We start from the raw sequence: 25,372 nt of genomic DNA on the forward strand, positions 1-25,372 counted from the left end.
TTCTGAAGTTTGCCCCCCACATATTTTATTTCTAAATTCTGCTCTGTGAAACTTCTAATACAGGTTTAAATTTTGGTTTTGGTTTTTGGTTTCTTTGTGTCCCCTTCTTATCCTCTCTTACCTCTTTGTCTCACTCCATTATCTTTCCATTTCAATCTATAGCTCTTTACTCCATTTCATGAAGGTAATACCATCTTGTTTCCTATCAAGGATGTACACTTTTGTCTGAATTTTCTTCTTATTGTGTATCATTTTATGAGATCTGTCTTTTTCAGTCTTCAGGGTAATGGTGCCCTCTGCCTTTCTCTGTGGTGGTTTTGAGAGGCAAAATCTCTTTCTGATGACTCTTTTAAGGAGAGCTTGGTGTACTCCTAGAGCTTGTCAGCTGTGATGAGCACATTGTCCTTAGCCCTGCTCTCCATCCATGTCCCTGCTAACTAAGTCTCCTTAGACCTACAGCTGTTTGGCAGGTGAATATGCACAATGCTGGTAAAATCCCCACTACCTAGTGGACTTCCACTCATTACAGAACATCCACTATATGAAATGAGATGCAGGGAAGAACTCCATTTTTTAGCAAGGATTGCTAATGCGGCTTTTTTTACCTCCACCCCAAAGAAGGCCACTTTGTACTTAGGACAACTACTCCCCCAGGTGCAGCATGCTACTGCCACACCCCGTGCACAACCCATCCTCGCACACCCTGCCCACTCCACTGAACCCACCAGATTTCTGCTTAGTTGGTTTCCAGGATTTGGATTTGGAATCTTTGACTTGGGTTAGAAAGAGAGGCACTAGTGGGGAATAAAGATAGGTTGCCTCATGAAGAGGATTCCTACCAAAGAGATTTGACTGCTAGGTTTTCTAGATGGCTGCATTTCTGTGTGGAGTATGAGCATTCAGGAGAGAGGGGGTCTTTCAGGGACATAAACTTGCTCTGTTTCAGATGCATGACACAAGTGGTTCACCAATTGTGCTTTTCAATATAGTTCCATGGCTTCGATTAGGATGGAGATTCTGCCTAGATTTTTGGCATTTGGTAAGCTTTCTTTAGTGTTTAGTTAAGTTCTGCTCTCTTCTATGAGAAAATGAAAAAATAGAAACTTCTAGAGAGAATATTTTATACCAGGAATTCTTAAAATTGGCTCATAATGACAGTGTTCAGCTTCTTGAATCAAGCTCCTCTATTCTAGTTTGCTTTGAGTGCAACCTATGAAATGGCTTTCCACTTTAAACTCTGTTCTGTGTATCATTCAGCCCCTCATGAGTTTTAACAGAGGGGCAGGAGGATTATTAGCAGGACATGATTAATCATCACGGGGCATTTGCATCACGTCTTTTGTGGGATTTCTCTGTGTGGTCCCGGTACATTTGTCTCTCTCTGTAAGTCGTCATGAAATAATGTTGGTCACTGCTTGTTTTCCTATGAGCAAAACTTATTTACATAGATATTAGAATTATTTTCCTATGTGGAATATGTCAGATAGGTTTTCATGAGCACTGCATGAATTTAAGTTCAAAGCTACAATTAAAACTCCAGGCATTCTGTAGACATTAAAGCAATCTATTTATCCTAAGATACAAATTCAGTTTGAATTCTGAGAGAAATTTAGAAAATTTACAAAATTCAGGACAAAAACTCAGTGCCATTCTGAGACCACAGTGAGAACATCTTCTTTCTCATCTGTTGTGAAAGCTTTGAAGAGCCACACTCACAACTCAGTTAACCTGCTATTGATCTGTGGTTTCTGTAGAAGCAGCATATGATACATTCTGAGTGTAGGGTTTAGGGTCCAATGCCTGGATTTAATTCCCAGCTCTGCTAATTCCTAGTTCTGTGTCTTTAGGCAAGTTACTTTGCCTCACTGAGGGCACATTCCTTATCTGTAAAATGAGGATAATAATAGTTCTTACATAAGAGTCAATGTGAAGAACAATCAGACCATATGTAGTGTCTAGAACAGTGCCTGGGACATATGAGGTGCTCTATAAATCTTAGCTCCTGTTATTGTTATTATTATTATTGGTGTTACTTTATTATTATTATTAGGTCAGTAAAGAGAACTTGTTTGGCAATAAAGGTGAGTCTCGTATTGATGTCTACCTATGGGATGGGACAGGGCTCAAATTCTTTGGTTGATTATATATTGCAGCACCTTCCCATTAAAAAATGAGGGAAATTTGATAGTTTATTAACTTTAGTAGCACTTTTGTTGTAAAACCAACTACATGCAACATGCAGAAACATATGCCAGTAGCTAGAACTAAAGACCTCTGCATCACTATCTTTTTTTTTTTTTTTTTGAGATAGAGTCTCACTTTGTCACCCAGGCTGGAGTGCAGTGGCGCAATCTTGGCTCACTGCAAACTCTGCCTCCTGGGTTCAAGCGATTCTCCTGCCTTAGCCTCCCAAGTAGCTGGGACTACAGGTGCATGCCACCACGCCCAGCTAATTTTTTTAAAAAATATTTTTAGTAGAGACAGGGTTTTGCCGTGTTACCCAGGCTAGTCTCAAACTCCTGACCTCAGGTGATCTGCCCACCTTGGACTCCCAAAGTGCTGGGATTACAGACGTGAGCCACCATGCCAGACCCTATGCATCACTGTTCAATGAGCTGTTTTATCAGAAGCTAAGGATGTACTTTTTAAAAAGTATATAAAATTATGTGCCTTTAAATTAAGAATCTGTGATATATAAAATGTTGTATCATTGGATAGGGAATGGTATTAAAAAAACAACTGAGCACTTTACCTCCATGAGAGAATATATAAATATATATATAAATATATCAACATTATATCATACAATAATAATATACCCTTCATTATCTTATTTTAGATTTATGAGCTGAATTACCTAAGATCTTAGGTCCCACCAAATTGTCTCTGAAAAGATTATATTTTATTGCTTGTGGAATCAGAATAAAATACTAACAAAATATTGACGGAATTGAATGGATGTTCAGTTCACTTCAGCACAGATCATAAGCACTAGAAACCTCATGGACAGATGGATTAAATATTATTCCAGAAATAACATGTTTAAAGTTAATTTTTTTTTATTATTTAGACTTTCTTAGCTTCTCAAAAATAATGGGATGACTGGTTCAAAAGGGACAATAACCTGAAATCATACCCATAGCAAGATATCTGTCTTATCTAAGGACTGAATATGTATGATTCTTATCGTAATGTCAATATTATTTTTCCATATAACAAAATACATAATGGCTTGTACATTATAAAAGTAGTTCATTTGTGAAAGCAAAATCTCATGGCAAATTGAGATCATAAAGTCTTTTATTTTCAAGTATCATTATTACAGAATGCTTAGTAAATGTGTAGAGCATTGTATTAGTACCAAAACTAATTTAAAACTCTCTGTTTCTCATTTTTCAGGATATGACATGAGATAATGCAGTGATTATCAAGTTTTTTTGTGCCTAAGAATCACCTGGGGATGGTATGAGAAATTCGGACTCCTAGGCTCCATCTCCAGAGACTGATTTAGATCTAAGATGGACCCAAGGAATCAGTATTTTTGCCAATCATTCCAGGTGATTCTTCTCTTATACCAGTGGTCTTTTGAGCACATTTTGAGTAACACTGAAATAATTCTTGTGGAGTGCATAGCATGGTGCGTAGCACACATAAACACTGATTTCTTTATTTCTTTTTTTCTTTCATTTTTTTTCTTTTTAAAATGACCTCTCTTTCCCCCCAACCCCCCCGACCAATTCACTCTGCCATATTTTGGGAATGCAGTAGAGCACACTAAGAGAGCTGCAGTTTCAGAGTCAGTGGACCTTGTGGGAGGCTTTGGTTGGAGGGACCAGTTACTGATCCTATTTCTTCCCACTTCTCCCAGGACCTTGTCCTTTAGATCTTTTGATTATTCCCTTTTTTTTACTCTTTATTTCATGACTCCTCTTTAGACTACATATTAGCTCAGTCTTCATCATAAACTGTTTTAAAGCAATTCCTTTGAAACTGCTCAAGCTCCAATTCCATTTCTGCCTCTAACCCTCACTACCAAAATTCCTGGTTGAAATTATTGAAGAAAAGAGTGTAGAGAGAGAAGAGAGAGAAACTAAAATCAAGTGTTGATAAATGTAGGGAGTGGGAAGGATAACTCAAGTCAAAGAAGCAGCAAGCAAGGGGGTAGAGGAAGCTGGGTGCTCCCTGTCATCAGTGTGGGGGGTGCAGGAAGAAGTGGAGGGTCAGTAGGGCTGAAATGCTGATATTTCCAGAGGGATGGGGGCTGAAGCAAGGTCCTGATTGGAGACTGGGATAATATCAGTTCTCTTCCAAGCTGTTTTTGTGGAGTAACAGAAGGTTTTCATTGTACTGTGATTATGATTGAGAGGGTGCTGAGTATGTGGAGATTCTGCATGGTAGGTTCATCTTCCAATGTATGTAGATTTATGTAAAGAACAGCAGATAAAGCAATGAAAAATGAAGTCAGTGTTTACTTACACAAAAAGAGATAAGTTCTGTAAGGAAAAAAATATTCATGTTACTTGTTAAACAATGGAAGGCAGTCTTCATTCCAGATCATTGCTATAGGTGTAGGGACCACTGCAAGGGAATTTTGCAGTAAGAGGGGAGAAATTATAGGGGTGGCTGGTTTTTCCGAGAGGGTTTTTGTAAGAATTGACTCCATAGCCAACCTTAATTTTAAAAATCGAATTCCATGCACATCATTCTCAAATATTGGATTCTATTATAGTTATTCAAGGCCTTGGTAATATTTAGCTCCAAATATAATGAAGAAAAGTGGGGATTTATAGCCAGGAGCAGGGTCGGGGATCGGTGGATGGAAAATTAAGAGGAAACATCAGGGATAAGGTGGATTCTGGGAAAAGTGACCTATAGGATTCTTACTTAAGGCCAGTGGGTGATCAGATCTCACCTGGCAGATGGTGGAGGATGAGGGGACTTGATCGGATAGCAAGAATGGAGGATTCTGACTAAAGTAGCCTATCAGTATTCTTGCTGTGAGTGGGCAGTGCAGAGATGAACATGGAAGTCCAACAATGAGGCCTAATTGAAAAAGAGCTCAGAGGAGCCTGATTAGAATTTAGTCAAGGAGAGAATCTTTGTCAGTGTGACTGAGACACTTCACATGTTATAGATGTCTCGGATTGTTTGGTACTGTTCTCTGCCAATTGTTTATTGGTAAATGAATTCATTTATTAATTAAGAAACATCAAATAAGAGAGATGTTGTTTGGAAAGAACTAACAAGTGAATTCTAAAAATTTGTCTTAATCATTATGATTCTAGACCTCCTAGTTTGTTATTCACATTAAAGTTGGCATTTTTGGGCTCTCTCTTTTGCACATCAAGCCTCTCATTCCTAAAGGATCTAATTCAAGCTTAAGGAACAGAATTTTTGGACTTTAGTACCATTCTAGAAATACATCACTCTAAAATCTGAAATCTACAATTTTGAAGAAAATTATTTATAGGAAACTGAGAGCTAAAACAATCTTATAATCACATCCCATTTTTTGGTTTCACTTAGTACTTAAGATAAAAATTGCTTCTCTGAATATAATTTTGTCACTTTTTTTCCTGTTTACTTTCTTAATACAGCAAGTAGACTCAGTAAAATCTGATACAATATACTTATTTCACTAGTGAAATTGAAAGCTGAATGACTGGCGAATTTAAAAGATAATGAGGGTTCTTACTACCAGCGCCAATAAGAAAGGTTAGACATTTGTTAGACGTGATATGGTCCTATCTGCCTGCATGTTAACCATATATATAGTTCAGGGGACACCCAGTGGTTAAAAGTAGGTAATTCCTTGCTGTGGTACAGTGTTAAAAAATTATGGAAAAATATATTTCTTGGCTCAGCAGTGATCACACATTGTTGATTTTTTTGTTTCTGAATGAGTACATGTTAGGATGTGTGTGTGTTTTGAGAAAATGTTTGGTCTTGACTTTATATATAAATTTTCTTTGAATAATAAAAACTCACCAATAATTTTGAAAATGTTAGAAATATGATTAAACTTTTCCTTAAAACAAATTAAAAATGTGGAACAAGTGACTGCATCATAAATAAGAAAAGCCTTTTTGACCCAGAAATCCCAATTCTAGGAATGTATTCCAAGTATATAATCAGAGGTGTACATGATGATTTACTTATATCCAACGATATTTATCATAGCTTTATTTATAATAACAAACTAAGAAGGAAACACCTGTACGGAAGTAAAGTAAAATCATAGCACTGATATACTGATGAAGGCATTTTTAATACTGTGTTTTGAAAAACATTTAATGACAGGCAAAAATGCTTATATTAGGTAAAAATCTTTCTAAATGTAAGATTACAATTCCATTCATATAACATACTTATAATATGTTATCTTGTGCATATTTTTGTATTTGTATAAAAATAGGAAAAAACTGAAATTAGTTGTCTTGGATGACAGGATTTTAAGTAATTATTATTTCTTCTTCCTACTTTTTCTTTATCTTAAATGTACTTATTAAACCAGAAGAAAAAGAACAATAAGCAGCATAGATAATAAAAGAGTAAGATAAGAGTGTTTGAACAATGACCAGAAAAGTACCCATGCATGTATCTGCTTAGACCTTAAAGAGAGAAGCGCTGTGTATTTGAGTTTTTTTTACTTTGGGGCCCCTAAGAGAGAGTTTCAGAGCAAGGCTGCTGCTGCTGTGTGTGTGTATATGAGTGTGTATCTTTTGTGTGCTTGTGTGTAGGGGTGGGGGCACACACACATGTGTTTGAGTAGAAAAGCACCTCTTAAATACAGACAGAAAATAAGAACAAAGAGAACTTGGAGGGCAAGAATACTGAAATATTTTTAGTTCATATTCTCTGTGGAATCTGATGAAACTGTGATCTTTTCTCTGAAAGCTACACACATGTACGAATACAAAAAATACTCTCCAAAATGTTACATACAATTCAAAGAGGTTTATATGCACACACTATCCCCACCTTTGTAGGGACAATCTTATCAAGTAGATATATTTAGGAGGCACTATGTTATAGTATTTTCTTAGGTGGCTTGCTGATGTCTGAAATTCTACCATTAACAATTTCCTTAATCTTTCATTGCCTTTTTCTGCATCTTGTTTTAAACTGTAGGTATTTCTAGTTAATATATTCACTATTAATGCCCTTGTGAGAACTAGTTTGGCAGGAAAGGAAGAGAATACCGTAAGCATTTTTTTTTCTGTAGATTCTGTAAAGGTAGTAGAGCACCAGAGATCATTTGATGAAAATAGCTAACACTTAAATAGGCATTATATACACATGCAAATATATGTGTGCACACATGAGCACACACATACCCCTTATGGCAACCCCATTCTCCTGATAAGGAAATTGAGGCACAGCTTGATTAAATAACCCATCTAAGGCCACACAGTTTTTTAATAATAGAACCCAGAATTGAAATCACTTTCCAGAGTCTGTGCTTTTAACTAGTATCTGATACTCATCATAAAATTACTTATATTATGAAGTCTGCCTTATAGATGGAGGCCAACTCCATAGACTTTCTTACTTCTATTGTCATTTTTTTGTTATTCACTTCTCTACTTCTTCATTTCCCTCTTTCTTCCTTGTGTGATGCCCTCTTTTCATTCAAGATTATATAGCAAGTTCAATCATTCCAATTCCCATGACGTAGGTATAGCTATTTTCCCTTTGTAGGTAGGAGATGAGGCTCTGAGGGAAGCAGAGGCAGAGCCCTAGAAGAGTAGCATTTTCCTGACTCCTGGTCAGTGCAGCAACCTCAGGACTAAAAAGACTTGAGCTGGACTACCTTGAGGGGTTCCACTTGAGATGACACACGGAAACTGAGTAATCAGAAAAAAGAACAACAACAACAACAACAAACAACTCACTGGAGTGTGCTCACCATAGTGGGTGTTATTAAGGTCCTACAACATGGGACATTTCATTCAGTATGTGAATTTATTTATTTATCTATTTTTTTTTGAGATGGAGTCTTGCTCTGTCACCCAGGCTGGAATGCAATGGCGCGATCTTGGCTCACTGCAACCTCCATCTCCCAGGTTCAAGTGATTCACCTACCTCAGCCTCCCAAGTAGCTGGGATTACAGGCATGCGCCATCACGCCCAGCTAATTTTTATTTTTAGTAGAGATGGGGTTTCACTATGTTGGCCAGGCTGGTCTCGAACTCCTGACCTCAGGTGATCCACCTGCCTCTGCCTGCCAAAGTGCTAGTATTACAGGCATAAACCACTGCACCTAGCCTCAGTATGTGAATTTCTATGTAATATTATGAGTTAATGGTAAGGCTTATTTGACTTAGTGTTTTTTGGAGCCAGCATATTGTATTTACTGCTTTGCACTTGCAGTAGCACACATTTATACTTCTTTTGGTAATAAAAGCAATTTGTACTTATTTGGTCACCACTTAAACTATGGTGTTAAAAGAACATTTGTAAATAAGAGTCAGTTTTATAATTGCTAGTGTTGGAGAATCTGCCTACACTTTTGAAAGACAGTCTTTTTCTTGACACTATTTTCAAATAAAACATGTATTTTCATGTAGAAACACAAGACTTCTTGCCATTTTATAGGACAACTACTAGGTTATGGAGTAGATTCTTAACAAATATGTCAAAACTTACATATTTTAATGAGAGTTTTTATCCTGAAAAATACATTTCATGAAGTCTAAGAAATGTGTTGTTATGCAATTTTATCATTGTGGAAATGCCAGAGTGTACTTACACAAACCTAGATGGTAGATACAGCTTTATTTATATATAGTTTTTCATATAGAAAACCAAATGTCTCAGCATCATGACCAAATATTAGTCATTTCCCCTACTTGATCTGCAGTGCCAATATCATGTGCCATACATCAAGTTTCTGTATATGCTCCATTATAATCTTATGGGACCACTGTTCCATATACAGAAAATGCAGTCTGTTGTTGAGTGAAATGCCCTTATTCAGCACATGACTATATAGATTTCTTATTATATCACAATATTGCATACTCTAAAAGCTGATCTGGTTCAACCTAACAAAGCTTAAAAGCAAATCTCAAAAAAATCAAACTGTTTCCAAGTAAATTAACAGTATCCCATTATTAGAATCATGAGCTAGTTCTAAGGAAAAAAATTACATTTTTCTATCCCATAAAATGTTATTTTTTATAATTGTATACATAATAAAACTCATAGAAAATTTTCAGCAGCCACTAAGTCTTCTCATGTGTACAAACCAGACCCACTGGGGTTGCCCTGTGGAGGTCAGTCTGTTCCATTGCTACCTAGGCAAGGACTTTGGGCCTCTCCCTTTAGAGCCAGGATTTTCAGCCTGTGGGTCACAGACCTCAGGATATGTTGTAACTCATTTAACCCTCAAAATCACCTTCTGAGGTATGAGCAGAGTTATTCACCCTGCTCAGAAAACTGGTGTTGAGAAATGTTCAGAAACTTGCCTGAGATCTCATAGTTGGCATTTGGTGGAACAGGACTCTTGCTATATAAATCATAAGGTAGGACCATTGTCCTAGAAAATGTGGTGCCTTTCTTCACAGAGTCATGAAGTCTCAGGGTAAAACATGTGGCTTCACTCAGGGAGCCTCTTCTGAGATTTTAAGTGACAGTGACACAGCAACTCTTTGCCTGGCTCTTGGAACTTCATTGTTATTTTGAAAATTTTAAAGACTCGAGTTCTGATTGAGTAAAAAATTTTTTCTCTGAACTACAATAGATATATAAAAAAGTATGCAACTAATTCTTTTCATGCCTTCTTGCAACAGATGGTGCAATATCATATAAAAATGAAATTGTTTTGACAGTTTCTACTTACTGTGAGTAGATGAATTCTTTCCTCAGGGTGGATCCAGCCCTATCACTAGTTAGTGAGCATGCAGATCTAGTGAGCTAAGAGATCTGTCCGGGCAGGGTAGAATTTCTAAGGACTGATGCTGATGTTAAGCAGTATAAGTGTGAAGAAGATACCAACAAAACTAAGCACGAGGTGACATGAAGCCAGAGGACATTGAAAACCTTGCACTGGAGGCAAGGGAGGACTCATGGGCGTCAGGTAGTAACCTGAGAAGACTAGGAAGCAAACCAGATCCTGGAAGAAACTGATGACCCCAAATTCATGTGACTATAGGGCTATTCTGATCCCGCGTCACTTCAGAATAAATATCTTGATCCTGCATTTTGTTTCATCTCATACCATACATGCCTGTACCCAGCATGCTTTGGCTGCACTCGCTTTTCTGCTCCTTCTGCTTACCAAGCCCATTCTTACCTCAGGGCCCTTGCACGTGCTGCCCTGTCTACCTAGAATGCCTCCTTTCCCTCATCCCATATTTACATGGTTGGTTTCCACACAGCAGTCAGGTGTTAGTCAAATGTCACTTCCTCATCCATCCTGTCTAAAGCAACCCTGAGCCAGTCACTCTCTGTTACCTCATCCCGTCTCACCGTCTGTTCAGGACTCACCATTCTCTGAAGTCATCTTGTTTTTTTGTTGACTTACTTAAAGGCTGAGTCTTTCTACTGGAATGTAAGTGCCACGAGGGCAGGAGCTTTTTCTGTTTAATTGGTCATTATATCCCCATTGCCTAGAATAGGACCAGGCTCATAGTTTTCCCAATGAATGAATGAACAAATGAATATGTGAAGTCAGACACAAATGAGGAAAGGGGGCCAAAACAACATGTAATTAAACTCTGATTACCAATCCGAAAGTAAGGAGTCTGTTCTGTATATGGGTGCATTTCAAGGCTTTTGCATTGTATTTTCAGTGCCAGATGTCAACAAAGGGCTTAATAAATACTTGTTAGATAAAAATTTAATGACAGATGATTTTACATATTCCAGTCTCACTTCAGCTGAACTACATTGGTCCTTTGTGGACTAAGTAATCCAGGCAGCTCTGAGAGCAAGCCAGTCTTTAGGGGAACAGATCATACCCACAAGAAAGTTGAGGGAGCCTCCGTTAAGTTAAAAAACATTTCGTTTATTAGTAAGTCACTTTCAGCATATATATTAAGTTTAAACAGTTATATTTAACTTAATATCTTCATCACAGCCAAAATACGAGTTTTTAAATTCTCATTGGCAGATCCTAATTGGCATATTGTAAGTAGTGGAATCCATTTATAGACTTTAAGTATGTGGGCTTTGATGTAGCGAATGGGATCTGTAATTAGCCCAGGATTGGAACGTGGCCTTCCTCAATTGTAGCTAAGATCAAAAGCTAATAGCTGGAGTTTGGGACAGCTGTGTCACATTGAGAACTGACCTAACCTCCTTCAGTTTCCTCGCTGGCAAATGAGAGGTTGACATAGGTAATGAAGTTGAAATGGATAATGCTACTGCTGTATTCTTGTCTTTATGTCTTATGTCCAGTCTTTTACACAGAATCCATTTGTACATTAAGGTTGTCAGAAGCTATTTGTTATTATTTGTGATAATTTAAAAAAGATAGCAATCTGGATAAAATGTAGGTTATCCCCTCCTTTTACCATCTCACATATCACACCTGCATCACTAGCTTCTTAGCAGCCTCTTTTGTTTTTATCACATTTATCTAGGTTTTTTTCTTTCCTTGGTTGATGGTAGTAAGTGTATGCTTGGGAGAGACTATTTATTTATTCTACAGATGATGCCTGGGAGCCTGAACTCCTGCAAATGCCTGTGAGGCCCCCTAGAGTGGTTGGCGAGTGGACACATAGAGATTGTGCTTTGAGGACAGCAAACTAAGTTTTGAGTTTGGGGCATGCTAAGGCAAAATTTACCCTGAAGGGAAAGAAGACTTCAGTTCAAACTTCCATGGCATGCATTTTCAATAAATTAGAAAATATAAATTTGGCTAAATATTTCTTCTATATATTAAAGAATGAAACCAAATTATTCTCAATTATACATATAAAATATTTATTGCATAGACATAGAACACTTTAATGTGTTATATGCTAGCTAATTTGTGCATTATCTTGCCTTGTGTATTCAATATTTACAGTACATTATTCACACTTTATGGACCTTGGAGCATATCACCATTTTACATTATAAAGCTTTATACTTGGCGGGGCGCGGTGGCTCATGCCTGTAATCCCAACACTTTGGGAGGCTGAGGCGGGCGGATCACAAGGTCAGGAGATCGAGACCATTCTGGCTAACACACTGAAACCCTACTAAATATACAAAAAATTAGCTGGGCGTGGTGGCATGTGCCTGTAATCCCAGGTACTCAGGAGGCTGAGGCAGGAGAATTGCTTGAACCCAGGAGGCGGAGGTTGCAGTGAGCCGAGATCGCACCACTGCACTCCAGCCTGGGCGACAGAGCGAGACTCCGTCTCAAAAAAAAAAAAAAAAACAAGAAAAAAACAACAGAACTTTATATGCTTGCTTCCTTGGAATATAGATAGTCATAAGAAAGAGAAAGAGATACAGGATATGAAGGTCTTGTTGAGAAAGCAGCTGTGTATTTTACTTTTCCTTTTTCCCCTGTTTATTTTCTTTTTCTCAATTAAAATAGTTACATGAGAAAACACAAAAAAGCCCAAGAAGGATTTTTTAAAAATTACTCTTCACACCATCAGAAAATAACCTCATATGACCTTAAAGGATCATACTAAACATACTATTTTGTAATTTAACTTTTCTTTGTATAAAATATGAATAATATGTTTTTATTTAATGAAGTGTTCTTCTAGGACATGATTTTTAATAACCAGATGATATTTCATCCTATGGCTGTCCCATAACATAACCCCCTATTATGGGAGGCAGTATAGGTAGGTAAGAGATTGGAGTCTGGAGCAGATATCCTGCCTTTTACTAACTGTCACCGTGGCCAAGTAATTTATTCCTTCTGTTCCTCAGTCCCCTCACTCATAAAGTAGAGATAACAATATTATTGGGTTTATATTGGTTTATGTTGTTACTCATGGTATTTAAAACACTTAGAGTACTTAGAATAACGTTCTAAGAGGCTTTATTCTTGGAGCATTTTATCCTATTATTATCTATAATTCTATTATTCTAATAGAATAATTACCTGGCACACCGTAGTACTTAATAAACATTCATTATTATAGATATTGTTTTCAGCTTTTTTAGATTATAGTACTGTGATGAATATCTTTGTAGAAAAATACTTTTTCTCTTCTCTTATTTCCCTAAGATACATTTTTACAAGTAGAATAGCATCTTTGATGCATATTTCTAAATCACCCTGCATAGACATTGTAACATTGTATACTCTCTATGGCACTGTAAGGGTGAGTGATGTTTTTGGAAGTACATGAGAACTGCCTCAGTGAGTTTTGCAGTTCTCCAAAATCACTGAATATTGAACAATTGAGACTTATTCAACTTACTCTTCATTTCAATATTTGTATCATCTTCAGGCAAAGTTACAAAAAATTCAAAGCATATGTTTACTTTGGGTGTGTTTCAAATATTAGTCTGATTTTTGCTTGAGAAAATATTTGTATTTGCATTTGACTACATTGGTAGGGTGTTTTCCCCCATTGAAACTAATATTTTCTATTTTCAAGAAAAAAGCAGCAAGCCTCGGCAGCAGTCAATCCTCCAGAACCTATGCTGGTGGAACAGCCTCAGCCACCAAGGTCAGTGATTTCCTGAACATGAAAAGACCCCTACTGTATTCTACAGGGATATCATTAGTGGGTGGGGCCTGTAGGAATGGCAAACAGTGTCCGGATATCACTGAAGGTTTTTTAACAAAGTATCATTTCTGTGCTGGAAGAGAGAATATAATTTCTTAATAATGATGTGAATGATTTAAAACCTAGTAAAACCATTTATTGTATAAATCTTCTTGGCATATAATAATATGCATTAAATAAATATTAATTATTATCATGACTATCTGTAGATTATATAAACTTTTGAACATACTGTGAGTAAAAACGTAGTGCTCCCACTTTAGAAAATAATTCAAATCCTCCTCATGGGCATTAACCACACCAGGCGTGCTGCTAAGTGCTTTATGTAATTATATCATGTAATCCCCTCACAGTCTTCTTATTATTCCTTTATACTTGAGGAAACCAGAGCTCAACGAGGTTAGGTAACCTTGACAAGCTCACAACACCAGTAAGATGGAGATAGGGCTTGAACCCAGGTTTCCTGTCAAGAGGTCTTTGACAATGCTGGGCCTTATAAACTCCATCTAAGCAATGTTTGGTAATATAACCCTTCAAAGTTTTGCAACTTATAAAAATCACTGAAACCTCACCTTTTGAGACAAGAAAATGGCCAGGCACAGTGGCTCATGCCTGTAATCGCAGCACTTTGGGAGGCTGAGGCAGGAGGATCACCAGGAGGATCACTTGAGCCCAGGAGTTCGTGACCAGCTTGAGCGACATAGTAAGACCCTCTCTCTCCAAAAAAAAAAAAAAAAAAAAATTAAAAATTATCCAGGCTTGGTGGTGCTTTACTATAGTCTCAGCTACTCAGATGGCTGAGGTTGGAGGATCGCTTGAGTCTGGGAGGTCGAGGCTGCAGTGAACTGTGACAGTGCCACTGCACTCCAGCCTGGGCAATAGAACAAGACTCTGTCTCAAAAATAAAAAGAAAGTATAATTTTATAATTTTAGCTGGTAGTTTTTGATAAATAAAATTGTTTTGGGAGGCCAAGGCAGGCAGATCACGAGGTCAGAGGTTCAAGACCAGCCTGGCTAAGATGGTGAAACCCCATCTCTACTAAAAATACAAAAATTAGCTGGGCATGGTGCGTGGTGGTGCGTGCCTGTAATCCCAGCTACTCGGGAGGCTGAGGCAAGAGAACGGCTTGAACCCGGGAGGCAGAGGTTGCAGTGAGCCAAGATAGTGCCACTGCACTCCAGCCTTGTAACAAAGCGAGACCCTGTCTCAAAAAAAAGAAAAAAAAGTTGTTATATTCAGCCCATTTCAACTTTGTGGTCTTCTAGTATGTCCAAGATTATCTAAAACCTCAACCTATGTTTCAGGACTACCTATACAACTATTTAACATAAGCTTTTTTTTTTTTTTCTTTAAAACTGGTGGCTATCTTATGAAAGTCAGACTTTCTCATAGATGTCACTTGCTCAATGAAGAGTTAGTATTTTAGTGTCACTCAGAGTTCTGACTGCTCTCCAAGTCCCTGATGGTGCCCAAACCAATAATCAGCTGAGAAGTGAGAAGAGGCCAGTCCCTCTAACACTAAATACCATGCCACTTTAAGACCCGTGCCTTTTAAAGGCCTTTTCAAAGCTCTCTTCTACGAGTCAATAAAAATATAAAAATCATTGAAAGACCATGAATCGTAAATACAGGGAGTTAATTAACATTTGGAACCAATATAAATTCAAAACTGAGGTCTGCTCTTTGTTAGCCCTTCTTTACTGCTGCTGGAGACACCACAGCATTCACTGATGGTCGCTGGGTGAGAGAGAGTTGCTTACACAAACAAATATGAGTTTGGATTTCCTCTTTGCCACTATTATTTGTCCAGTCCCACTGAGCTTCAGTTTCTTCATCTGTAAAATGAGGGTTGGACTTCTCTTGTCAGAGCTGTTGAGAGCCTTAAATGAAAGAAAATAAATACTAACACTTAGGCCTGGCCCTGGCATTCAGTAGGTGCTGGGAAAATGGACCTCTCCCGTGATTGATCTTGTTAATCTTCATACTCTGTTATTTCCAGGTCTCCAAATAAAAGAGAGTCTTCAACTTAAAAAGATTAACTTTTATTGTTATTAGGACTTGTATTTAGCATACACTTAAATTATGCCACTAAAAATGATACACCTCATGAGCAAAACACCCACCCAGTGAGATTTAGTGAGTTATTTGTAAATGTTCCCACACTTGCTATTATCTAAACTTTTGAAGGTTTAGTACATTGTGGAAAACCACACCCAGTTTTTTCTTGAACGTAATCATAAGAATCAGACCTTTTCCATGTTTTTTTTTAAACGTAGAAGTTACCCTATTTTTCTGAGATGGGATAGTTATAAAGAATTTGAACATCTCCCCAGAAACCCTGTTCTGTCTTAAGAGCTGGGAGGGGCAGGGCATAACTGAGAAGTGGAGATGATGTAGCTACATGTTTATTGCTTTAGTATTTAACAGCAAACTTGAAATTCTTTTCTTGGCTTTAAAAACACCATCCTCTCCCATTTCCATTCTTATGTCTCCTGTTTCTCTTTCTCACCATGCTTTTCTGACTCACTTTCCTTTATCAGTTTCCTGAATGTGAGTTCTCCAGGGTTTGATTCTTCACCCCTTCCATTCTCATATTTTTTACTTTTATAAGGTGTTGAACAAACGTAATTGCATATTTCTTCTTTTGATGCCAGATTGGAATGGTTGTAACTCATAGCATTATCCCTTAAGGAATTACATACCCATGCATCATTTAGAAAAGCTGGGGGTAATAGCATAACTTGAAGCCTTTTATTACACAGTTATCATGGCACACACAGGCAAAATAATATTCTCCCAACACATTCTGAAAAGGCGTGACAGAGTGGTAGATATAATTGGAAGTGAGAACTAGTTCTAGTTTTCTTGATTCTGGAAATAGTTAATTTGAAATTTAAAATAAGTGATAATTTTACAATTAGTAAGAAAACTTTAAAGTTTTAAAAATTAAGTACTTAATTTGAAGCATATGTGTACGCTGTGTATTAGAGAATGGTTTCTATATATTGTAGAACTGTTTTATGAGAATGCTTACAAAATGAGGAACTGGGCCCTCAAATAATATCCCTTCTGCTATGCAGTTTTGGGCTTCAAAGATCTAATGCTCTTAAGTGATATAAATTTTTCTAATTCAAAATAATTAGTATAAAATATTTAGTTCTTAAAATTTAATTTTTGGTAAATCAGTAGTGAAGATGAGGCTGCAGAAATTATACAGACTTACTAAAGCCTATATGAAAATAGTGATCCATAACCAGTCATGCAATTTTATTTCTGGAAGACTTGTCAGACAACTTCTATTTCACCAACCTGACTGTTCAGGTGAGGAAACTGAGGTTCAAATTGCATTAGGAATATCTCTGTAGAAGACCATGCTATTAAGAAGATGTACTGGTTAAAGTTGTTAGTTCCAATTAGAACCCACTCTGACTAAGCCAAAAAGGAATTTCTTAAGAAACGGGGTAGCTAGTAGAGAAATCCAGGAGAGTACAGCAGAAGAAATCTAAAGCGTTACAGTAGGAATAACGCACAGTAACACTATGAGGCTTTCGCCTGCTGCCACCACAGCTCAGCTCCTGTCACATGTAGGACTGGGTGCCAGAACTCTGCCACTGACAATGCAGAAGACTCAAAATCCCTATTATAACATGGATTTCCTGGTGGGCAGCAGCCTGCACACGTTGCTCACCTCCCAGCTCATTCTTGTTTGGCACATCTGATTGGCCAGTGTAAATCACATGCCTTCACCCTGCTCCAAGGGAATCTGGGGGTGTGAGTCTTCTGGATCCTGCTTTGGGAAGGCATGGACTGATGAGGTGGGAAATTATCAATATGTGGTGAGGGTTTTCAAATATGTGGCCTCCTGCTGAAGGACAGATATCCATGACAGAAAGGAAAACAGGAGAATTACCTAATTGAATAGGAAAACTACAGATGACAGGTTATTCAGCAACATTAGGCCTTTCAAACAGAAGAAAACGCAACACAACTTTCCTCCCAGCCTAGACAGGAGGAGATCTATGAAGGAATAAGCACCTATCAGAGAAATACTTGTGATTTGGGTCCTGGGTCTGTCATAAATAGCTGTGCTGACTTTGGCAACACAGCTCTCTTCCCAGGTTCTTACTTTTCTCATCTGTAATAGGAGTGAGGGTTTGGGTTAACTCTTCGGATACTGTGGAGGGTATGCTGACATTCAGTGCCAGCATCAGCCCACAGTACCCTCCTACCACGTGTGCTTTGTGAGATGACTGTGTGTTAGACAACAAAGCATTTTTATTTTAATAATTATGCTTATATTTTAATGTGCTATAAAAAGTAAACTAGCACATCAACTCCTAATCCTATGGCTATTTTCATTTATAGTGAGGCTGAATTTAAGGTTAAAGTATATCTATTTCTTTTAAATTAAGTAAACATAATATATCTATGGCAGGTTAAAAAATATTATGTAAGTAATGTACAAACAATAACCAGGGCTTGAGAAATAAGATCCAGAGCAGTAATTCTCACCTTTTAATGTACATAATGAGTCAGTGTGGGTTTTATTAAAATGAAGATTCTGATTTAGGAAGTCCGGGATGAGGCTGAGATTCTGCTTTTCTAACAAGCTTCCAGTGGATGTGCTGCTGCTGCTTTGGCAACCACATTTTGAGTAGCCAGGAGACTGAATAGTGCAGAATGTGGGTAGTTGAGGCTACCCATAACCTAAACATCAACTGGAGAATCTGGTTAAGATGCAGATTCTCAGGTTTCAAGCCAAGAAATTCTGATTCGCCAGGGTGGGGGAAGAGCCCAGGATTTCATATATTTAATAGTTATTCCCAGGAGTTTCAGATGCAGATGATTTGAGAACCACACTGGCAGGAAGGACACCCTCAGGGATTGTGGTGGCCACAGCACAGCAGTGGAACTACATTGTTTGCCTTCACTCTAAGGAAAGGAGCCCCTTTCTACCTGACTTACAGCAGAAGAATCTTGTGAATTTTTTTTTTTTTTTTTTTTTGAGACAGAGTCTCACTATTGTCCAGGCAGGAGTGCGGTGGTGTGATCTCGGCTCACTACAACCTCCACCTTCCAGGTTCAAGCGATAATCCTGCCTGAAGCCTCTCGAGTAGCTAGGATTACAGGCACGCACCACTGTACACAGCTAATGTTTGTATTTTTAGTAGAGACAAGGTTTCACCATGTTGCCCAGGCTGGTCTGGAACTCCTGAGCTCAGGTGATCCACCCGCCTCGGCCTCCCAAAGTGGTGGGATTCCAGGCATGAGCCACCATGCCTGGCTGGAAAATTTGTTTTATAACCATGTGATTACTCATCTTACTCATCAGGAGCACAGAAATACATTCAGAGATAGGCATCATTGAGCTGCCTAACTCTGGAAGCTGTGGGGCCCAGGGCCCATCCCTATGGGGTGTGGCCCAAATTAGTCACCCTTTGCTGTTTTTGTCACAGGAGAAATTAATGTCAGTGAAACCTAGATAAGCTGAGTTTTAGTTTATTTTTAAAAAGGAATGACAATACTAATGATCAACAACAACCAAAAGGGATATATAAGCTATATATCAAGAAGAATTCTAAGTCCGGGCGGGTGGCTCATGCCTGTAATCCCAGCACTTTGGGAGGCCCAGGTGGGCGGATCACTTCAGCTCAGGAGTTCGAGACCAGCCTGGCCAACATGGTGAAACCCTGTCTCTACTAAAAATACAAAAATTAGCTAGGTGTGGTGGCGCATGCCTGTAATCGCAGCTACTCGGGGGGCTGAGGCAGGAGTATTGCTTGAACCCGGGAGGTGGAGGTTGTAGTGAGCTGAGATCACGTGACTGCACTCCAGCCTGGGCCACAGAGCGAGACTCCCATCTCAAAAAAAAAAAGAAATTATAAGGCCAGAGTCTTCTGCTCTGGAAATGTTAGAATCTTAAAGTTGGAAGGGCTCTTATTTCACTAGATTTTTGACAAATAAAAGAAAAAAAAATAAGGTAGCTGTGAGGAGTACCTTGAAGGGGACATCAGAGGGCCCTACCTGCCTTGGCTGCCTGGTGGGGTACAAAGCTGTGTGGATGAGTTCACCTTTTTCATGCCACTGGCCATCACTTGTCATGACTCGACACTGCACTGTCCAGCCTGTCCTGAGGTCTGTGTTCCTCAAACAGTGACCACCACCACCTCCTTCACTCACACCCCAAGTTTAGGGTTCAGAGCCTTTAATGTGGTTGATATACGGGTTTTCATTTATTTTAAAAATTTTTATAATTATTTTCTCTAACTCCACCATTCAATATTTATTAGTTGGCCTTCTATATGAAAGAGTGGCTTAACCCCTCTATTTATTCATTCATTTATTTACAGCAGTATAGACTCATGAATTTATATTGTATTCAATGGCTTCAAATCTATTCTAATTTTGAAGTTTGTAATATACTATAATATAAAGTAATCCGGTAGAATTCTTAGTGTTAAACTACTCTTTAAAGAAATCCATTACACAGTTTTAACTGCATTTGCAAATCCCTGGTTGTAGTCATTACTAATCCACTTTATAGTTTCAAAAGAGGTCTTCGGGGGAGCGTATTTGCGAAGTGCAACCACCGTCGTTGCCTTATTCTGGTAGTCACAGGGTGACAGCCAAGGGAGCGGTAACCTGTCATCAGCCGGCGGTGCGCAGCCCACACAGCACGTGGTCCGCATCACAGGCTGCGTTATTGAGTGAGCCAGTCTCCAGATGCCAGGCGCATGACGAGTCCACGGAGCGGGACCTCCCTCCCCACGCATCCCGGGCTCCCGGGGCGGGGCCGCCGGGCAGGGGGGCGGGGAGCATCCTGCGTCGCCTTCCCGGGACCGCCCCGCCCCGTCGCACTCAGAGAGCTGGGCTGGAGCTCCAGGCGGAAACCGCGGGAGCCGAGCCCAGCTAGGAATGCAGACCTGAAAACCAAGCCGAGGGCTGCGGGGTCCGGTGTCCACGCAGAGTGAGTACTGTCTTCCGCCGCTTTGCTCCAGGCCGCGCGTGCTCCCGGGTCTAGCGGCCTGTGCCCCCCGCTCCCGGCCCTGCGTGTCCGGGGCCTGGTCCCTGCAGCGGACTCCCCAGGCTCTGGACGTGCGCTCTTCCTACTATCCCGACCCTGGCGATACTGTGCGTTCTGAGTTTAACTGTGTTTCTTGGCGACTCCCCCTCCCTGTCCGTAACACTGTTACTGCCGCTTCCGCCGGGAAATGTAGCTGGTGACCGGACGCGTAGGGTTACAAAACAAGGGATTTGTGTGGCCTGGCACAAGTGGCATGAAAGAAGGAAAGCAGCAGCTATGTCAGTTTGGTTTGGCACCTTTATCTCTAGGGTTGGAGATAGTCCTCCTTCTCAGCCCAGCCGCCACCCTGTGATGACCTCCGTTTTAGAGCGTGAGCTCACTCTGACCTTTCTGCGTACCTGATACATGCTGGGTGTGGCGTGGCAAGTGTTGTAACCTGTTTCAGTTCCATTTCCTTTACACAACCTGAGACGGTTGTAGAATAACATCACTGAGGGTTACTTTGTGTCTTTTAAGAATACAAAGTGTTTTCACAGAGATTTAACTATCTCTTCTGTATGGTTAGGGACCCGGCATTCTCCACTTATACACAGGCAGGGGGCAAGTTCTTTATTCCCATTGTACAGCTTCAGAAAATGAGGCAGAGAGTTTAGGTAGCTTCCCTAAGGATCGGGACTTTGAGGCCTCTCTAGTTTTCTAGGAAACCACCTATGCATCAGAATGACAGAAATGCTTAATCGGCAGCTCTGGAAAGTTCCTGCTGTTTCACATGTTTTTCAGAGGAAAAACCTCTGCATTGCAGGGAAGCTCAACAAGGAGTGGCATCTACAGTTCAAAAGGGGAAAGTCTATTTCCTAATCAGCACTAGAGCTTATATTAATATAGATTGCTTCTTTCTGATGAATGAATTCGACTGTTGCGCACTGATTTTTCAGTATCTAAAAGGAATATTGAGTTGTTGGGAATATGGTGGGGAGGGTGTGCTGCTTGGGTTCTAGGAGGCAGTATAGGATTAAAATGAAGTAGGGAAATTTAGCAAAATCTTGCTGAACAGGGAAAGGCCACACCTGTAGACTGATGGAGAAGGAATAAGTCACCTATAGCAATGAGGCTGACTAGGGATCCCGTGTGTGTGCAGCAAGGACTCCTGGTGTCTGTTACGAATCAGCATGCTTCGTACACTGTGAAACAGTGTTTATGAAGCAGCACATTCAAGTATAAATATTGGCTGTGGTTCAGTTCAGATGCTTTGAAAGAAGAGTCCCAATGCCTGAGAGTAGTTGATTATAGAGAATTAGTGGGGAGTTTTGGTTCCTTGATTATTCTCTGGTAGAATTGACTAAGTATAACATCTTTCCTGCAATGAAAACATAAAAGATAGTACGTAAAGTAACAGTTTGAAAGAATGAAACCAAAAAGTAAAAGAAAGCATTTTCTTTTCATTTGAATAACTTCTTAAAATCAGCTGAGTATGTTTCTATTCATTGTTTATAATCACAGTTAACTTTAAGTGATCACTACTTCTTAGGTGGAAACATTTACTTTTTCTCAAAATATGAACGGTCTTAATTAGTCCTATTCAAATAAAAACTCCATAACCCATGTTCTTCTATGTTCATATATATCTTTGTATCTCCTCTTTCGTTATACCTTATAATTCCCTCAATTTGGAGATCATACAAATCTGGGATATCTGTTTTAGCATTGGTGTGTCTAACCTCATAAGAACGTATCTCATAGTTTTTCTGATATATAGAATTAGCAATCTGCATACTAGAAAATTACAGGAGGTCTTCATAAACATTGCATTTAATTTTTTCTCTATGGACGCTCTTGACTTAAAAATGTCATCTTAATGTTTCTCAAAAGGCATACTGTTGGCATTTTGGGTGACAATTCTGAATTAGATAGAGCTCTTTGCTCCCACTGAATGTCAGAGCATGATCGAAAGCACTTTCATGCATTTAAATGAACTTTGGTTGGGTACTACATCCAATTTTTTAAAATTGAATAAAAGATATTAAAAAGGGCTAGGGATGGTGGCTCATGCCTGTAATCCCAGCACTTTGGAAGGCCAAGGAGGGAGGATCGCTTGAGGCCAGGAGTTTGAGACTAGCCTGAGCAACATAGCAAGACCCTGTCTCTACAAAAAATTTAAAAATTAGGGTATGGTGGCATGCACCTATGTGGCCCCAGCTACTTGGGAGGCTAAGGTGGGAGGAACAGTTGAGCCTGGGAGGTTAAATTGTAGTGAGCTGTGATTGCGCTGCTGCACTCCGGCCTGACACAGCAATGAGACTGTGTCAAAAATATGTCTATATAAAGAAAAAAAAAAAAAGAATTGAGCCATACCATTTTGATGGAAAGCCATAAAAATAATTACTCAGTCACATGATTTCCAGTTTTTAAGGCCACGTTGCATCTCCTAAGACTTGATGGCTTCTGGACAAATCTGTTTATTTGAACATTGCGATTTGGGCAGAAACTATGTGTAATCATACCATTAACAAGGTGACATTGTTGGACCCATGTGCTATAGTACTCTATTGTCTACCCTAAGCAATAATAATAGATTATTAGAAGGTGACTATAATAGGTTCTAGTAAAAGATTATAGCATAATCTGTATTAGAACAGAGTATTAATAGTTCTAATATTAATATTTATATTAATAGTTCTAATAATAGTTCTAATGTGGCTATAACACATTAAGAGTAACAGCTACGTTTACTGAAGACACTATATTCTAAGCACATACGGAGTCCTTATGTGCTGTGATGATAGTGTAGCTATGAGGCAGAAACTCCTGTTATGCTCGTTTTACAGATTAAGAAGATAAAAACTACCACACTATATTGTTTTTCAGGACATATTTAACAGCTTGCCATGAACACTTTTCAAAGAGTGAGCTTCAGTGCATGAAAAGTTATCACACACTAAATTCTCATTTTGCTACAGTGATTTCCTCTCTCAGAATGCAAACTTTTACTATACCATGAGCCCCTTAAAGACAGAATCCCCTATAGCATCTACTTCGTGTCTTCCACATAGTAATTGCTCAATATTTATTGGGTTGGAAAAAAGTTTAGTTTTGTCTTAATATGAATAGAGCCCTAAGATGCTGTTACATTAATATAGATTATTCCTGGTTAGGTAGAAATGACAAAATAATATTCATTTTTATTCTCTAGGATTTACAAGTAGAGTTTTTGAGGCTTAATATCTATTTGTGCTTTGGCTAAAGATTATAGAGTGGATAATCAAAAAAAATATGAGCAAGGAACCCTTTTTTCTTTCTTTTTTTCTTTCCCTGGAGTTTCTGCAATTGGCCAGACATGATGCTAGGCATACAGAGGTATGGCCCACATAACAAATATAAAGAGCAATGTGAGAAGTGTTAAATGGCACTGCTATCACGATGCTGTAAAAGCGGAGTGAAAGGTTAAAGGAAGAGGGTTGAGGTTAAGCTTGGGAGCCTGTTTTTCTGGGAATGTACAGTAGAAATATGATTTCCTTAAAGGAAATCTGCAACCAGGAGGCAAGGCTAAAGCAGAAAATGCCAACAGCTGCAGATCCTAATGACTGAGATGTTATTCTGGTGGAGCACAGTCAGTTAAAGGCTTAAAGGAAATCTGCAACCAGGAGGCAAGGCTAAAGCAGAAAATGCCAACAGCTGCAGATCCTAATGACTGAGATGTTATTCTGGTGGAGCACAGTCAGTTAAAGGCAGGACTGCTCATAAGTGTGAAATACATCCAGCCTCCCAGTCATTGGCTTGCCTCATGCATTATTTTCTTCATCTCTTCTTCCCATGCTTTCCCCTGAGACACTCCAGTTTCTGTTGCACACCTTTGCATGTGCTGTTTTGTGGAACTGAAGAGTTCTGGTTAATTTTAGGACATTCTGATAAGATGTTCTTGCTACTCTACCCTTGTAGACAGACTGGATTTTCATCAGGTGTCAGTAACACCTAAGATTTTCATTTTGTCCTGGGGCTGTACGCAGTTTGACTGGAGCCGCCACAACTGATTGGGTGTGTTGTCAGTCCTCCAGGCAAGCTCTGAGGGTTACATTTCTGCTGCTCATATTTCTGTTTCTTTCCTCACCACTGAACCCGAGGTGCAAAAGTGCAAAGACAAGTTCATCAACAATCAGAATAACCTGCCCCTGAATTCTTTCTAATGATTCATTTTTCTCAATCTAGTTTCTAATTTCATATTTGGCAGCTGCCACCTGGTAAATACATCTTCTTAGCTAGAGGAGGAAAACTTCACACCCAGTTTACTCACCTTTTGTCATTTTCCCTGGTTCCTCTCACAGGAATGGTTAGCTCACCTTGGTTTCAAAGTTGTTGCTCGGTCTGTTTTGTTGCCATTTGTTTTCCTACAGATCCCTTTACAACACTCTGTTTTTTAAAAAATGATGAGTTCATGTCCTTTGTAGGGACATGGATGAAATTGGAAATCATCATTCTCAGTAAACTATCGCAAGAACAAAAAACCAAACACCGCATATTCTCACTCATAGGTGGGAATTGAACAATGAGAACACATGGACACAGGAAGGGGAACATCACACTTCGGGGACTGTTGTGGGGTGGGGGGAGGGGGGAGGGATAGCATTGGGAGATATACCTAATGCTAGATGACGAGTTGGT

At 39.0% G+C, this 25,372-nt stretch overlaps 1 protein-coding gene across 46 annotated transcripts in view; it reads left to right on the forward strand.

Moving 5' to 3' along the window:
- The window catches only part of CAST (calpastatin), a 799,019-nt gene that overhangs the window by 708,521 nt on the left and 65,126 nt on the right, over positions 1-25,372 (forward strand). For 29 of the 46 annotated variants that reach the window (XM_063724001.1, XM_063724002.1, XM_063724009.1 and 26 more), the window contains one exon: positions 13,560-13,631. The exons of 14 other annotated variants lie outside the window; for them this stretch is intronic. Coding sequence is in view for 18 of the 32 variants with exons in the window: in XM_024246815.3 (XP_024102583.3) it covers positions 13,560-13,631 (72 nt within the window). In the remaining 14 variants the exon portion in view is untranslated. 46 annotated transcript variants of the gene reach the window in all.

The sequence above is a fragment of the Pongo abelii genome, chromosome 4 (genome assembly GCF_028885655.2).
Source record: "Pongo abelii isolate AG06213 chromosome 4, NHGRI_mPonAbe1-v2.0_pri, whole genome shotgun sequence".
Lineage (NCBI taxonomy): Eukaryota > Metazoa > Chordata > Mammalia > Primates > Hominidae > Pongo > Pongo abelii.